The sequence below is a fragment of the Bicyclus anynana genome, chromosome 20 (assembly GCF_947172395.1).
Source record: "Bicyclus anynana chromosome 20, ilBicAnyn1.1, whole genome shotgun sequence".
Classification (NCBI taxonomy): Eukaryota; Metazoa; Arthropoda; class Insecta; order Lepidoptera; family Nymphalidae; genus Bicyclus; species Bicyclus anynana.
In genome coordinates this window covers 11,818,004-11,835,611 of record NC_069102.1, presented here as the reverse complement: position 1 = coordinate 11,835,611, position 17,608 = coordinate 11,818,004, and the positions used below count along the sequence as shown (strand labels likewise).

The 17,608-nt window shown below is 35.3% G+C and overlaps 2 protein-coding genes across 3 annotated transcripts in view; one reads left to right on the top strand and one right to left on the bottom strand.

Annotated features, from left to right (window-relative positions):
- LOC112047143 (transient receptor potential cation channel trpm) overlaps positions 1-7,984 on the top strand; it is a gene marked incomplete in the record, with an annotated part of 316,213 nt that extends 308,229 nt beyond the window's left edge. Inside the window, 2 exon segments of the mRNA XM_052887808.1 lie at positions 297-465; positions 859-7,984. Coding sequence (XP_052743768.1) covers positions 297-463 — 167 coding nt within the window.
- A 2,335-nt stretch (positions 7,985-10,319) lies between these two features.
- Positions 10,320-17,608, bottom strand: part of LOC112047162 (cartilage oligomeric matrix protein) — a 39,263-nt gene continuing 31,974 nt past the window's right edge. Inside the window, exons 19-24 of one of the 2 annotated variants that reach the window (XR_008251875.1) lie at positions 17,103-17,208; positions 16,113-16,322; positions 15,041-15,224; positions 14,109-14,346; positions 12,780-13,435; positions 10,320-12,736 (exon numbers count right to left, since the gene is read on the bottom strand). Coding sequence is in view for 1 of the 2 variants with exons in the window: in XM_024084175.2 (XP_023939943.2) it covers positions 13,347-13,435; positions 14,109-14,346; positions 15,041-15,224; positions 16,113-16,322; positions 17,103-17,208 (827 nt within the window). In the remaining variant the exon portion in view is untranslated. Of the gene's footprint in view, positions 13,436-14,108; positions 14,347-15,040; positions 15,225-16,112; positions 16,323-17,102; positions 17,209-17,608 lie in introns of both variants that reach the window. The other variant, XM_024084175.2, reaches the window with a different exon arrangement.

The window sequence follows — 17,608 nt, the reverse complement described above, 5'->3', positions numbered from 1 at the left end:
TGCATTTTGCGGTATAGAGCTCAAAAAAGAAATCTTATTATTCACTGATTTTCGCAAATTCTTAAATAATACGAGATCAGGCCTAAAGAATATACCCTGTTGTTTATTTGGGATAAGAAATAAATAATAGAAAATAGTAAACGTTCTGCAAACGTTCGGATTTTTTCCATAAAGACAAAACAGAACCAGATAATAGTTCTGTTCGCTGGCGATAAGATGATTACAGTTTTAGCATTTTGCGGTATAGAGCATAAAACAGATGTTAGATTTTTGCAACTTGTCGATGGTTTTGTCAGGTGACACGAACGCGTCGAGCGAGCTGTCCCTGTCGCATATGGTGAGCGAGAACCTGCCGCCGCGGCCGTCCATCGTGCTGGACTCCTCGCAGCTGCCTCGCCAGCGCTCCGCGGAGGCGCCCCAGGCGACCACGCCGCAGCCCGCCCGCCCAGAGACCATGTGCTAGAAGTGAGACTCCTTCACTTTCTTTTCCTTCACCATCATATTTCCGTTCCTTGTGCAATCAGCCAAAAAAGTCTAAGAGCAAATGGGTTTTAGTACGTGACATGAGTATTATGAGTTGTTATTAAAACATGATTATACAGGGTGCTCAGGAGTATTTCCCAGAACTCTAGGGTTATATTCTTTAACAAAAAAAATCAAGAGAATATTTTCACCGCCACAGAGGTCGTCGTTCTCGTCAAAAATGTAGTCCAGCTGTGAACATCGATTTATGGTATATTAAAAATGTCATAATAGATCCTTGGATTTTGTCCAGCATGTCCAGCAGATTATGGTTATTGGTCACTAATTAATCTTCTGATTATAAATAGATACTATACAATAATATTTAAATTTCAGGTACGTCCTGGATACGTTATGTAATATGAAGACATCGTAGAAGCTAATTTCCACTATATTGATGACCAAAAAACTAAAATAATACTTTAGAAAAATAAACTACAGCGTAAACGCCAAAAATATGTTGCAATAAGTTATAATATTTATTGACTAATTAATCACTATGACATGTTATAAACGACCGGTAATAACTCACGTCTAGTAGAGCATCTTTAAACTTAAACCACATGTCCTCGTCTGCACAGTCTAGCCATATTGATTCTCTTTCTACAATCGCTATCTCTTCGAAAACTAAAAAATATAATGAGAATGACATACGACTATGTCCGATTGATAAGTTGATCACGAGACCGAATCTATAACGAATGTCAGTCCCGAAAATTTGTTATATTTTCGATTTATAACACGGCTAGATTGGCATGAGTGCGAGGCACGACAGAGGTTCTACAGAGGGAAGGAAGGGACGGCAGAGGGAGAGAGGAGCACCGGTATTCGTATTTTTCCCCACATCCCTGTTCCAAGCAGGCGAGGACTCGATTTAGATATGCGGTTTGCTTATTGGGAACATAGAAAACAAAATGGCGGAAAACAAAAATAACTTGGTAGTTGCCCGGATATAAAATTTAGCTTTTATTCGCATTTTAAAAGAGACAATTCTTACATTAATTAGTTGTTTTCTGATTATGTTGTCAATTAATTAAGTTTTACCTTCGTCATTTTATTTAATTTCCTAATGTCGTGGTGTAATCACGCTTAATTTGCTCTGGTTAGAAACAGCCATAAACACAGTTTAGCAATCATGCCAGTCAGTTGCATTGCAGATGGATTCAACATTTCAAAACATGCTCGTGCCCTCTGCACGTTTCATTTCACAAACTAAGCTAATTTGTCAGACTCGACTCGCGGAAGCGTTTTGTTGAAGCACGTTCGTTCGCTTTTGCGGTTTTCAATTTGGAACATTTCGCAACCAGGTAAGGTTCAAGTACCGATTTAGTGAATAGGCTCCATTACTATTTGTCATGTGACAAAGTTTCTGACGTTTGCGAAACTATTTTAATTTCAAAAATGTGGGCTTAGATAATACTATTTATTTTAGTTTAACATATTTGTAGGAGACTATTTATTAGAAACGTTTTCGACATGAATTAAATAAAAAAATACTTAATTGTTTTCTACATAAATGTTAAAATTTAATATATTTAGAATTCACCGTTTGGTTATATATCGTTATTGTAGTAATGTGAGACGAAATTTAATTATACAGACACTGGCATTTACATTAGCTCATTTATCAGACTATTCTAAATTACCGCTTCACTGAGTTATAAAAAATATATTTTGCATAACTGGATAAGATTTAAATGTTAAAGTATTTCTATATATTTTAAAAAATAAACATAGTGTACTCTTTTGACATTTACAATGTTGTCAGTCAAAGCTGATCTGTATGATAGCTAAGCTGTGGCATATACCCATATTATTAATGTGATTGTACAAAGTCGAATATTGTCTGTCAGAACTTCTCTTATTACGAAGGCCATTTTGAAACCCCTTTTCCCAATTATCTACCTGTTTAATGATGCGGTGTGATATCCCTTTTGTAATTTCACAAAGACCTTTATAGGAGAATTGTAAATTAACAAATTAATTGTAAAAGATAATTTGTATCATTAGGACGGAGATCAACAATAAAGATATTTTTGGACTTCGTACACAAATAATAATTTTATATTACACATATACAGCACATTGTGTATCTACTTATTACGTCCAAAATTATTTTCTACTTAATCTTTGTGTACTTAAATAGTATAATTTTCTGAAACAATATTCAAGGATAATTTAATATTTGGTATTTTTCAAATGTACAAAAATAAAAATACCCACCAACACTTGTCAAAGTGACAGCTTAAATTTCGTTCACGACAAAATCTTTTAAAAATAAGAAACTATTTGAAAAACATTAGTCGACTTTTTGGATGATAGATTGAAAACATTTATTTTAATGTTCATATAATTTTTATCATTATTTCATCTATTTGTTGTTAGGAAGTATGATACATTTTGTACCAGTAGGTAACACAATAAAACAAAACCTATTGAACTCATCGCATCGCATCGCACTCGGTAGCTTCGTATAATTTCGTGTGGCACTTACCTATTTTGAGTAGTACACATCGTCAGAATAATTTTTTTATTAAGTAATATACAAACCCCCGGCTATATGTGATTGTAGTATTTAAAGCTATATTTGGATGAGCAATTTTGTCATAAGCCATCAATACTAAAATTCATTACAACATAAATCAATGCATTGTGATACGATTGCGATGTTTTAATACACAAATCAGACTGAATCACTTTATGTCGAGCGTAAATTGAATTATTGTCTTCGATTATATCCAACAGGATTTCATCAGAGAGCCAATTTCCCTCACCATCATATTTCTGAATTGGTAATAAATTACAGATTTAGGCATTTCACTATCTTACTGCATTAAAAATCTTTGTATGTATAGCATGAACTCTCGCTGACTAAATATTGAGTAGTATCCCTATTCACAATTATTATTGTCATTAATTAAAAAAACTGTCACTTTTAATTAATGTTGATTGTAATTAATGTATTTTCCTATAATGTGGAATTGACGTTGTACATTCTGAAGCTACTGTTGACGCAGATTCTTGTACATAATGATATATATTTTAGACAATGACAATACAAAATGTAGTGCTCACAATGTAAATAATATCCAATGTTAGCATACGAAGCAATCGGCGTAGAAATATCGTTATAGGTGTTAAGAAATCGCATGTGACCAGGTAAATGAGTGAATTAATTAAGGGATTACTCGAGACTTTCCGTTAATATGCCTCGTAGATTAGCTATTTATCAAAGATGAGGATAACCGCTGCCACATGGGAAATTTTTGGCATGATCAACTTTTTTCAATACAGGTTGGCAAGTTTGTATATACTTACCTACAGATAGTGGGTAAAATATTACTATTTTACTTTTAACTTTGAAATTATTAAATACTGTCTCCATTTGAATCTTATTGTGAATATGTACATACACAGTTTGAATGATCGATCGATGAATGACTCAATCAATGTAATTTTTAGCACAGTCTTGATTTCCCTCGCTCATCTTTGGTGGATAGCCGACCTTACTATCTGTATAAAGTTACTTAGGCTGTTTAAGTAGATATTACGCGGATAACTTTTCCATTCTCTAACTTAAGATTTTTTAATCTATAAATAACGCTTTTTGAAACTTAGCTCTTTTTCTAAAGAAAACTTTACTCCAATATACTGTACTGTATGTAGGCTTATTTAATATGTCTTAATATTTTACATATCAGATGCAACCATTGTCTGGTGTTAGTGCAATTCTTTCCATACATAATCATTATGAAAATACCTAAAATGTATTTTTATCATTTTTTTAACATTTTATCTACGAGTATGTATATAACAAAAAAATCCAAATATTCCACGTGGCAGTGACATTAAAATATTTTTTTTTCATATTTTTTTTATTTGACTTTCTTCTAACACTATAAAGGACGCAAAGCTGCTTAAATAGCGGTAATTGAATTTCGGATATTTCGCAGGATTTTAATTATTTTCAAAAATCAAAAAAAAATTTTAAGATACCATTAAATAATAAAATATTTACCAAAGTAGCGCCCTTTTTAAAAAATCTATAATCCCTAAATAGGGAAAGACAAAACAATTTATTTTTTTCTCCCGTGACTTCAAACGATTAATAATTATTAAAAAAAAATTAGCCTTTAATGACTTTTAGTGTTATCAATAAATACAAACAAAAACATTATTCCCAAAATTGACTTCTGAAGTAATTCTTTGTCATCACGATTTTTCACGTTTTACAGGTATGTAAAATCCTTGATAGTCACATCTTTATTATTTTTACCTAGCACTTTAACACATACATTACCTTATTTGTAATATTATGTTTTCAGTCTCCTCTAAATGTGTGTGTTGAGGTGCCGGTTAAAAAAAAGTATGTACTTACATAATATACACTTTCAACATGGCGGATGTACTTAAATGTACACAAAGTTTTAGTATTTGACGAATTTCGTACCACAAACAAACATGAAAAATATTGAAAAATAAACCTGATAATATAAAATTCATTTTATAAATAATTCATCACAATGTGTTCAATTATACCAAATATTCGTGCAAGTTATTTACACGTGTAAAAAAAAACACTTAATTTTCATCATCCGTTGTACATAAAATGAATAAACAGTTAAATGTACTTAGGAATTATGTATATTTGCTAAAATGTTTTACATTGTTGTTTATGTAATAAAATGAAATAATGAAATGAAATATAAAAATATTAATTTTTACCTATGGTTTTAGGTTTTACACCAATCCAATGTGATTAATATAATAATTTATATCCTGTAATCAGTTTTTTATGGTTATCATTATTTTTTATTTAATAAGTATATTTAAACCGGTGCTTTTAATAGATACAACTACTGAAATATATATTACATAAAAGTTATTTCGTAAATTTTTCATTACAAATAATTTAATAAATAATGCAATAACTATGTTTTAAGTATTAAATGAATATAATGAATTCTATAAAAACAAAAGATGACGGAGTATTTATTCGATACTAACCAGTAGTACGAGTATTTTTTTTATTATAAAAAATGAGGATCCACATTTGATTATTAAATATAAATTAAGAAAAGAAAAAAATGATTTGTAATGTAAATAATGTATTTGTAAATGTGTATGTTTTATACCTAATGACTCAGTCGCGAGTGCCCATGCTTTCGTCATCTTACAATCCATTTTCACTAAAAACGAAAAAACGAAAAAAAAAACACGATAGGTAGATCGTTATCTACCTTTTATGCTTTTTTATCTAATTGATTCTAAATCGAATTGGAGGTAATAACCAGAATTAGCAAAGGTGGAAATACAGTGGACACATCCTAAGTGTATGCTAATAAATTATCAACAAAAGTGTTGGACAACAACCCTAATCTACATGTTGTTAAAATATTAAACAACAAGCTGTCTATTTTATTTAAATAGAAAATAGTGTATCTACTTGTTGACTATACTAAAATAATAATCAATAAGTTGGTACACTACATAGATATTATTAAATAAAATGCCCTCGCCGCGCCAGGTTAGGTTTTATTACTGTATAATTAATTTATCAACCAAATCAAACCGTAATATCAAAATTATAATGTTATTGGTAGGTAACCAACCACCAACTTAATCTAACCGAACCACATAAATTTAAATGACGGTTCCTAATTGGTGTTTATAAAACACCAATTACACACATACAATTGCATTATAAATTAAGGGCTAATGTAAACCGATAATTATTATGTTGACAACCAAAAACAACCTGTTAATATCTAAATTATTATATTAGGATTTCTGTTATAAGTATGTTGTACCTACTTATTAGTCGTATCCACCCCTACTATATACTCGTAGGTCACTTTTAATATCTGACGTCACCCAGACGTGGGCTTTTTAACTCACGATCTCGGGGGCGCCCGGACTGATACACTCAGGCCAAAACACCCTTCCCGAACGGTACTCTAAGTCGAGGCCCGAGTCTCAGAGGAGACGCCCTTAGAGAGTCGTTCCGCCCACTACTTTCTTCTGCCTTCGGGCCCCATCAGGCGATGCTTCTGCGCTCGCCCAAACCCCCCGGTGACGCCGCTGAGGTCCCATAAGGAGCCTACGGCACTTACACAATCAGAAAAAAAAAAAAAATCACTTTTAAATAATGAAATCATAGCGCGACTGTAAACCGGTGCAATAATATGATTATATTATTTTTCTCGTTATAATTCAAAATGTATGAAATAATTTTAAATATTATGCCAACATATCACTAAAAATCGATCGATATAAAAAAGTACTTATTATCTACGTTCTATATTTTATCGTTTCGCCATTGCTGGAAAGGTGACTTGAAAACTTTTAATACATAAAATTTAGCACAACTTTATATCATAAATTGTATTGATTATTTTGCTTTTAGTACAATGTTTTATATTTTTAAGCCATTTTAGTCTTGGAGCTAGTAGGGATTTTGGGGTCGGTGCTTAATTAAAGGCCTACGCGTTTTCGAAATTGAAAGTTATAGTCGCCTTTCTAAATACGAAAATGTCTTTTCGTACTTAGAAATGCGACCTTTTTATTGTTACGGTGTAATTATTTTTATTTATGTTTTAGTTTTGATTATTATTCTGAAGTGAGAGTCATTTTTTTGTATACAGTGAATTTTTTATAACCTACAGATTTTATAATATTAACAGATGTTTTGAATAATTTTAAATACACGGATACAATACATATATATCAGGATGTAATTGTAACCCGGTTTGATTGAAAAGTATATTAAAACTATAATAGATAACGATGAAACTCTAAAATACATACATATAACAAACTTCCACTTTTATCAAGCACCTACTCAAAACGTCCCACTAGCTCTCTGACCATATGAAACATATTCTGTCCTTATTGGGATTTCTTAATAAAATAAAACTATTTCTCAGAGTGATAGTACCTTGTGTACAAAGACTTCTAGTTATACTACCAGACTGTCTAACTCACTAATGATTTTTTTGTAATACCTTGTTGAAAATATTTAAAAAAAAAGTGTTTTATACTTGAACAATTGAGGTACTGGGGCCTTACCACAAGCTCCTAAATACGTAGCGATTCCATAATGTACCCTGACATTACAATAATGACATTACGTACCCTGAGGGTTTATCGCAGGATTGTTTTGGATTTTGGACGATATCGAGATTCGCACAATTCTTGCCACTTACAGGTAACATTATATGTATACGCCCTTTATAAATAAGATAGACATATATTATGATGGTTTTGTAAGCCCTGTAAGTAGGTTGTGGTAAGTCCCTTGAAACCTGCTACCTTCCAAAAGCACCTCCAATACATGGCTTAGAGTAGGTACCTAATTTTGGTTATTTGTTTATTTCTTATTCTGGTCTAGTAGTATAATAGAAATGTTTGGTATTATGTAAACAATGTACAATGATACAATTAAATATATTTGTGATAAAAATGTTTTTTGTTTTATTTTAATATCATCATATCAACCTATTTTATTTAACTGCCCAGAACCCTAATATGGATACCCTAATACCTCCAGATATGGAGCCTAGACGTTTTTTGACACTACTATTTATACTCGAATTTTTATAATCAGACGTGTAGGTTTAAAGTAAATTTGTAACAAACAAACAAGAACTCTTACATCTTTGTAATATAAGCCCTCATTCGCACGAGAGCTTTTTAAAGTATGAAGTTAAATGAAGGTCTATATCCAACGCCTAAAATTGAAAAATGCAACACTGCTCGACAAAAGTGTCGTGTTTTAAAAACGCTGACGTGTAAACACAGAAAACGTATTATGTACAGGGTTAAAGTTCGAATTTTTGCCTAAATTCGCAGTTAAAGAAACTTTTGGGTCGCAATTTAATAATCTGCGAATGAGCCGTGATAGCCCAGTGGATATCCCTCTGATTCCGGAGGGCGTAGGTTCGAATTCGGTCCAGGGCATGCACCTCCCAACTTTTTAATTATGTACATTTTAAGAAATTAAATATCACGTGTCTCAAACGGTGAAGGAAAAACATCGCGAGGAAACCTGCATACTATGCATGAGAATTTTATTAATTTTCTTCGTGTGTAAAGTCTGCCAATCCGCATTGGGCCAGCTTGGTGGACTATTGGCCTAACCCCTCTCATTATGAGATGACTCGTGATTAACAGTGAGCCGAAAATAGGTTGCTAATGATACCTACTTTGTCAGAAAAGTAACGTCTAGTGAGGTAGGTCCTCTGTATTTGCTCTGCGCATCTATAGGTAAACTAAAAATGAATATATAACTTAAAGACATTCCTGGTCATCCACTGTAATTTTCCAATGAATGAAAATGGAAACAAATACTATTTAAATCATCGAAATTTACTGAACAATGGGTTTTTTTCTATCCCAAACATCGAAAAATAAATAGTAATAGCACATTAAAAATTATTACAAATAAAAAAAACGAACAAGTACTATAAAGCAGATAAATGGTAATTCAATGTTTTTCTCCACAATCCGAACAATGGCTTGAATCAGACGACGCAAAACTCATGTCCGAACTTGTCATCGCAGTTCTCGATCGAAAAGCACACACGTCGCAAAAAATGTACTTCTTATTCCCTCGCTTAATCCCTAGCTTAACCCCTCGCTTAACGCTTCGCACGAGATCACTCGTTGAGGTTTTCTTCGTTCTGAGCATAGCTTGGATCGTTTGTAACGCTTTTGCCTTTGCATTCCTCGGTCTCAAGTTTCTACGCGAATTCCTGCGTTTTCTGATGCGTTTCTTTACGACGCGACTAGTACTGGTACTGGGCTTACAAGAGTCAAGACCACCAATCAAAACCCCTTGCTTCGTTACTCCATCACCGCTATTTGGTATGTTTATTGTTTTATCGTGATTTTTGTCATGTTTATCGTTACTTTCGACCTCCATAATATCGGGATTAGCGCCGTCGCCATTAAAAAATATTTCCAACTTGGTCCCTTCAAAGATTTCATGGTTTGCTTTTCCAATTGGAATTGCTAACTCTATTTCATTCTCGATTCCGTCCATTGCAAATTAAATTTATTGTTATTGCAACTGCAATGCATAAAATACTTCTAAAATAAATTAACCCTTTTATTTACAAAAATATTTTAAAGGAAATTTTTAAAAACAAGTCTAATATTAATTGGTTACATGACGTTTAAAAGGTTTAAATGCTGTCATTAGTTTTCAAAAGAGGAAATTCAGACGTTTTCTTTTTTCGCAAATCGTTGGATTCGTCTTGTCCTAGAAAGGTAAACATTTGCCGAACCTTATTGGATTTTTGATTTGTTCCTTTTAAACACCTTTCAGTAATGTGAAAGCGATTTTTTTGCTGTCTTTATCTTGTGAGACGGAGTATTAAATCTTTTTAAGCTCCAGTCTAAGCTAGAATTAAAATATAACCCTAAAACAAGTAAGGTTTCTATTAAATAATCATTTTTTTTATTCTTTACAAGCCCTTGACTACAATCTCTCTTGGTGTTATGATCCAGTCTAAGATGGAAGCGGGCTAACTTGATAGCAGGAGGATGAAAATCCACACCCCTTTTCGGTTTCTACACGACATCTTACCGGAACGCTAAATCGCTTGGCGGTATGTCTTTGCCGGTAGGGTGGTAACTAGCCACGGCCGAAGCCAGACCTGAACCAATTAACAAAATCTCAATCGGCCCAGCCGGGGATCGAACCGAGGACCTCCGTTTTGTAAATCCACCGCGCATACCACTGCGCCACGGAGGCCGTAATTTGATAAAAGTAATGGAGAAAATCAAACAGCATAGACACTTTATTTATTCAATATATTACTTTATTTTTGTACTTATAAATAAAAATGTTGTTATTAATTCGTAAATTATTTTTACTGGCACTTTGCACTGAACGCACTGTGAATGAGATGGAAAATGTTTATAGAAACTTATGGCATACCGAAAATTTGTTGTAAAATAATCAATTTGCCTTAATTTGTTGAAAATTCTGTGCATGCCACGACAAGTAGCGGTAACAAGGTTCCAGGGCCTGTAGCCAAGTGACATGTCCATTCTTTTTCTACAAACGCTAACGCTTCGAAAACTAGAAAAATGTATGGGAATGACAGATTCGATCGACCACTTGATCACGTGACCTGTCGATAGTAAAATTCCTATACATTTTAGAATTTTCGAAGCGTTTGCGATCGTAGAAAGAGAATCAACGTGCCACTTAGCTACAGGCCAATACGTCAATTGTCCAAGTAAAATAAAATAAGATATCATGAGGAATCATATCTCCCTTCGCCAGTTTCCTTAGCTACGTGGCAACCCTTCGCTATAGAATTAAAGTTGAATCTTTAACATTGTTTATCATAGAGTTGCCGCGAAGCTAAAGGACTGTCGATCGTGGATATGATTTCTCTTATTATGCGAGGAAAATATTAAAATACAAAAACGCGTGCGAGTCGGGACGCTCGACAGAAGTGACAACTTAAACCTGCTATATGCGTGAGAGAAAGAGAAGCCAGACAGCGCTGGCGCCGTAACGAGTTACGTTACGAAGAAGCCCTTGTAGCCAAGTGGCACGTCGATTCTCTTTCTACGATCGCAAACGCTTCGAAAACTAGAAAAATGTATGGGAATGACATTTGCTATCGACAGGTCACGTGATCAAGATCTGTCATTGCCATACATTTTTCTAGTTTTCTAAGCGTTCGCGATAGTAGAAAGAGAATCGTCGTGCAACTTGGCTACAGAGGCGGTTAACTGTCCCATAAGAAGTTATCACTTTAAAAATTCTCTTTATAAGTACTTGGACGTTTGAGAGTCTGAATCCTGCTACTCTTCAAAGCCATCACGGTCTTAACTTCATAATTGGCTACCATACTTACCATAAGGACTTAGTATAGGATCACATACTGATACTTTCATCATCATTATCATCATCATTAACAGCCGACGGACGTCCACTGCTGGACATAGGCCTCTTGCATGGACTTCCAAACAACACGGTCCTGAGCTGCCAGCATCTAGCAGCTCCCTGCAACCCGCTTGTCCATAGCCCACCTAGTCGTACAACACTGCGCATTCCGGTGCGGGGTCGCCATTCCAGCATCTTGGGACCGCAACGTCCATCGGATCTTTGCGACTCGTCGACAGTAAAGGTTTTCTTGTGTCAGGGTATTGCAGACCCAATAGTCTAGCAAGTTCGCTGATTATACTACCATGATATGCGGGCGACGTGGGGAAAGACTGCGCGGGTGTGTAATTGTGCGCGCGGGGAAGTGAGGTGCATCAGTCGTGGGTTTTTCATTTATCGCTACACGCCCCCCGGCCCGCGCGGACCATCGGGAGTGTTACGAACAAAGTTGCCAAGCTATAGTTCCAATAGACGAAGCAATGTGTTGCGGTGCTAAGTAAAAATAATTTAGTTTATATTTATAGTGTCACAAACTTATCTGTTGGCTTATTCACTAACTTTGAGTGTTTTTTGGTGGATGTACCCGCAATTTCAACACAACCCATATTCGGCTCATTGTAGAGTTGTCTCTTTTCAGAATGAGAGGGGTTAGGCCACGCTGGCCCAATGCGGATTGTCAGACTTCACACACGTAGACAATTAAGAAAATTCCGAGCAGGTTTCCTCACAATGTTTTCCTTCACCATTTGTGACACGGTATATTTATATTTTTTTTAATGCACACAACTGAAAAGTTGGAGGTGCATGCCAAGGACCGGATTCGAAGTATGTTTACTATTGTGATTTTCGTTGGGTTTTAGGGAATACGAAAAATGCGTTTGTTATTAATTTGATGACAATTGTATTAGGTAGCAAAGTTTGTAAATAAGCGCCAAATAGCCCGATGGTCTTAGTGCCTTTAATGTTAATATATTAAAATAATGTTTTGCGAATTGACGCCATTTGACGAATTGAGGTCATTTTCTCCCAGATGTACCTAAATCCGGGGTAGGGGTAAGACATATACGAAATTGAGATTCTATGTAAAAATGTCATCCAGTGTTTACTGGTGGATATTACACAGTAGATAAATGATATTTGTCAATTAATTTGATGTTTATTTTAATAGGTTGTTATTAAAGACCAAAATAGTGAATAGGCCAAATGGTCAATCCATTAATATTGACGTATTCATTTAATGTTTATTTAATTAGGTAGCATAGGACCCCTATGATGATTTAATGTTTATTTAATTAGGTAGCATAGGACCTCTATGATGTTTTAATGTTTATTTAATTAGGTATCATAGGACCCCTATGATGATTTAATGTTTATTTAATTAGGTAGCATAGGACCTCTATGATGTTTTAATGTTTATTTAATTAGGTATCATAGGACCCCTATGATGATTTAATGTTTATTTAATTAGGTAGCATAGGACCTCTATGATGTTTTAATGTTTATTTAATTAGGTATCATAGGACCCCTATGATGATTTAATGTTTATTTAATTAGGTAGCATAGAACCCCTATGATGATTTAATGTTTATTTAATTAGGTAGCATAGGACCCCTATGATGATTTTATGTTTATTTAATAAGGTGCCCCTGTTACAAGGCCTCGACGTTTTATGCAGTTTCGACCACCGCAAAATAAGTTTGTGGCACAACAATACTATATTTACATAATAGACAAATCTTGAAGTTATAAATTAAAGTGTAAATAACAGTTTTTCGTTTGTACTTCTTTGTAGGTACAGTCAGAGATAAAAAATAACACAATGCGGAGCTCTCTCATCTTCATTTATAAATTGTGTGTTGACATTTGCCAATGACTGTACGTAACACATTATTTTACCTAGCACAGTGAATTAGTATCGTTAAAGGTATACAAAGTCGTGGTCTACATCCAAGTTCTTGTTCTTAATAGTGGGCGGTAGTTCTGACACGATGTTTGTTGGTATTTTATCTGAAAATAATAGTTAAAAATAATTACATACGTAAATAGCTTTACGTACTTCACCATACAAACTGCAGATGTCTTTGTCTACAAGTATTTTTAGCAAGAGAAACCTGCAATCTGTGTGAAAAGTAGGCAAGGAGTAGGAGTAGGGGTAGGGTAGAGGTAGGTAGGGGTAGGGTAAAGGTAGGTAGGGGTAGGTAGGGTAGGGGTACGATAGGGGTAGTTGAAAGTTTACATAGAGTTTCACGCGGACGAAGTCGCGGGCGTCCGCTTGTATTTACAATAAACATGTCTTTTTCAGCCTATTTTTAATAGCCAACTGCAAGAACAGACTTTTTCTTCAAAAGTAGCAGGATTTAGAAATTAGACCTTAGAGTAGGTCTCATAACGATGCTCAAAGCAAAAACCCCTTTGTAACGATCACCATTAAGTGTTAATATAACGACAAAGGCCGACAGTTTATGGTGCTCTTATAGGGAAGTGTCATATTGGAAAGATGGTGTTCTATATCTAGAGAAGATAAAGAGAACACAATCTCAATTACAACTCTGGTCTGTTACTGAACATGTCTTGTAAGATAAGTAAACAATAGTTACTCAGCTGTACAATTTAACCTAGTCTGATGAAACATTTAGGTATAGTAAGGTTGGGTCAATAAGACAGACAGGCCTAGACTTACCATTACATCTATAGACGAGATTCGACCAAATGATCATTTCTTGCGAGAAACAGAATACGCCAAGCCTGCCGCCCTTGAGCGTGAAGTCGTATTGGTTGCCGGAGTCGGCCACCAAGCGGTTGTTCTCGTAGATCTTGAGGCGGATGAGACCAATCTTCGGACGGTGGAGCAGTCGCCAGCGGTACGCCGTCCTTTCACGCCATCCCACGTTGCGGGGATCCTTCCAAAGTAGTTTAACCTGGAACAACATAATAGTTGATATGATTTGAGTATTTTGTAGTAGTTTCATCGTCGCTTGACCACATTCACATCTGATGGTATTTGGTAAGTGTAAATGTGGCTTGAGGTGGATTGCGAGTTGCCAATTTACTCTTGTCTTAAAGATACTAGGTTATAAGAATTAACCCAGGATACATAGAATTCGAATACAACGTTGAAGTCCCAAGGTGCTGGAATAGCACCGGAAAGCGCAGTCTTGGTCGATCTCCCACTAGGTGGGCCGAAGACATCAAGCGGGTTGCAGGGAGCTGGATCCGTACCCAATAGAATGATCCAGTGCCCACCCTAGAATTCTGGGCTACCAATATTTAAAATTCTATGATAGACGCCAAAATACAAAATATACAAAGAAATATCAATAAAATTAGTAGACCTGTTTCAGACGTCAGCGTCCACAAACATTGTAAACAAAATTTCAATATTGAGTGTCGACTCTGCCTAGTGGCATGTCAGGGGCCAGGGCCACCCTTGACAATAATCCTAGTCACCCCAATGCTAAAAAATAAACTTATGGATACCTAAGCAGTTCGTAAGTTTTGAGTGTAGGAATTTTATTATACCATTAGAATCGCTAATCAGCTTTCATTAATTGTTTTATTATCTAGATACTTTGTAAGCAAACCTGCACCACAGAGAGGCCATTTTGTTCTTACCTGATCAGGTGTGGATTCTGTTTTCCACAGCGCGTTCCTCAAAGTCTTCCCCGGGCCAGTCTTCGAGTTGACCAGCTTGAGTTGTATGCCGGGCTCCGCGACCGCGCGGAAGGGAGTCGTCTGCCAGTACGTCTGCGTGTTCTTCTTCCACATCACCACGTAGAAACGTTTGTTGTTTTGGTATCTGGAAGTGTGCTACGATCTGATAACCCGAAACTTCCCAAGAAGAAGAGAGAAAATAGTCTATGAATGAATGATAATGAATTAATGAATTAATGAATGATATTTTATTCATGAAAATGTAGGTTTAACATGATGGTACATATTATAGAATTGAGCCTTTATACATTTTACCATAACTGGTGTTTGAATTATCTTAAATAATTAAATACATTTGAATGAAGATTAAAAAAGAATCTAAATTAATACAATGTCACAATTAGAAAATAATAAGTTAGAAAATGTCCATAAAATAATCTTGAATGTCATAATAACTTTTTTTTAATAATAATTTATAAATTTTACATTTAAATATTGACCAGGGCATGTCTTTTAGACTATGAGGAAGTTTATTATTTTTATTGCCATACAAAAAGAACTCTTGGCATATATTGTCAATCTTGTGGGGGGTCTAAGCAATTTATTTTTGCGGCAATCACTCACTGTGTACTGTGTAATTTTTTTTAGGGTTCCATATGCTAGTTGTTTGTTTTTAAACTATTAAGCATCCGTTTGTTTAATGTCATCTTTTTCATCACTACGTATCAGCTTTTTTCAACAGCCCACTACAGGCCCTAGGCATAAAATAGAAAATTTGGGATGTGGATTGTTTCATCTTTACTAATAAAGAGGAAAGATTTGATTGTTTGTTTGTGTGTTTGCATTGAATAGGCTCTGAAACGAATGCACCGATTTGAAAAATTCTTTCACTGTTGGTAAGCTACACTATCATCGACTGCTATAGGCTATATTTTATCCCCATATTCCTACGGGAACGGAACTTTTGTTTATAGTCCTAGGAACAATTGCAGATTGGCCGTACAAGAAAAAAAATAATGTATATGAAACTTACCCAAATATGAACCCAATGTAATCGTCATCAATCTGCGAGTCAACGAACAGAGTTCCCTCGAAGTCGACGCCGCCGATGCTGTCGAAGCCCACCGCCAGGCCGGGGTCGGAGTTGAGGGTCTGCAGGATCTCCGCCCCTTCGTTTGCTATCTCCCAGTTGGGGTCTTGTTGCGACGTGCCTTCGGGGTCTAAGCGGACTGTCATGTAGTTCCTGAAAACAATAAATTGAGTTAGATTGATAGTCTCTGTTTATTTTGTGTCAAACTTTCTTTATATTTATCATCATTCATCATTATCAACTCATATTCGGCTTACTGCTGGGGTCCAATCTCCTCACATAATAAGAGGGGTTAGGCTTATAGTCCACCACGCTGGCCCAATGTGGATTGGCAGACTTCGCACATGTTGAGAATTAAGAAGATTCTCAGGTATGCAGATTTCCCCAAAATGTTTTTCCTTCATCGTTTGAGAGACGTGATATTTAATTTCATAAAATGCATATAACTGAAAAGTTAAAAGGTGCACGCCCCGAAAAATCGAACTCTTTGACCTCCACGCCCTCCGAATCGAAGGCAGAGGTCATATCCACTGGACTATCACTGCTTTCTTAATCTTATCCAACTTTCTTTCTTAATCTTATCCAACATAATATATCTATAGTAATATTATAAAGATAAAGTAAGGTTCTAGGGTGATCTCTGGATCTACAAATCCGATTAAAAAAAATATTATAAATATGCTATCTATACTAATATTATAAATATTAATTACCTGATCTAAAGGTTTTCTGGTGGTTTAAATGACGTATAATTTTTTGCCACGGCCCTGTAATCTATTACTTGCGCCATAGATTATGCGTACGAGATGTGTGACGTCACTCAAATTAAGCCTTGATCCATTAGTTACTTCAACTCTGGCTTCATTAATAGTTCCCATGTTTAATTTGAAATCAAAAACAGTCGCAAAAAATTTTATTAATTTGGTCCCTCACCTGAAATCAGTCCTGAATATCCTCGAGTTGTTGGGACAGTTGTCCAGCGCGTTGGTCACGTTGTCACCGTCGTAGTCGTTGTCGCAGACGTCGCCCACTCCATCGGCTGTAGACATATACGTTAGACTAACTTTTGACGACCTCCGTGGCGCAGTGGTATGCGCGGTGGATTTACAAAACGGAGGTCCTGGGTTCGATCCCCAGCTGGGCAGATTGAGATTTTCTTAATTGGTCCAGGTCTGGCTGGTGGGAGGCTTTGGCCGTGGCTAGTTACCACCCTACCGGCAAAGACGTACCGCCAAGCGATTTAGCATTCCGGTACGATGTCGTGTAGAAACCGAATGGAGTGTAGTGTAGTGTATTTAAGTTCATAAATAGGTATTAATAAAACAATTAATTGGTTCGTCTATCAACAAGAACATTTCTTTTCTACGTTCAGTCAAACAATTAAAAGCCGATGCATTCTACGAGTATGAAACTTAACTTGTCGAGTGAATTCTCCAGTC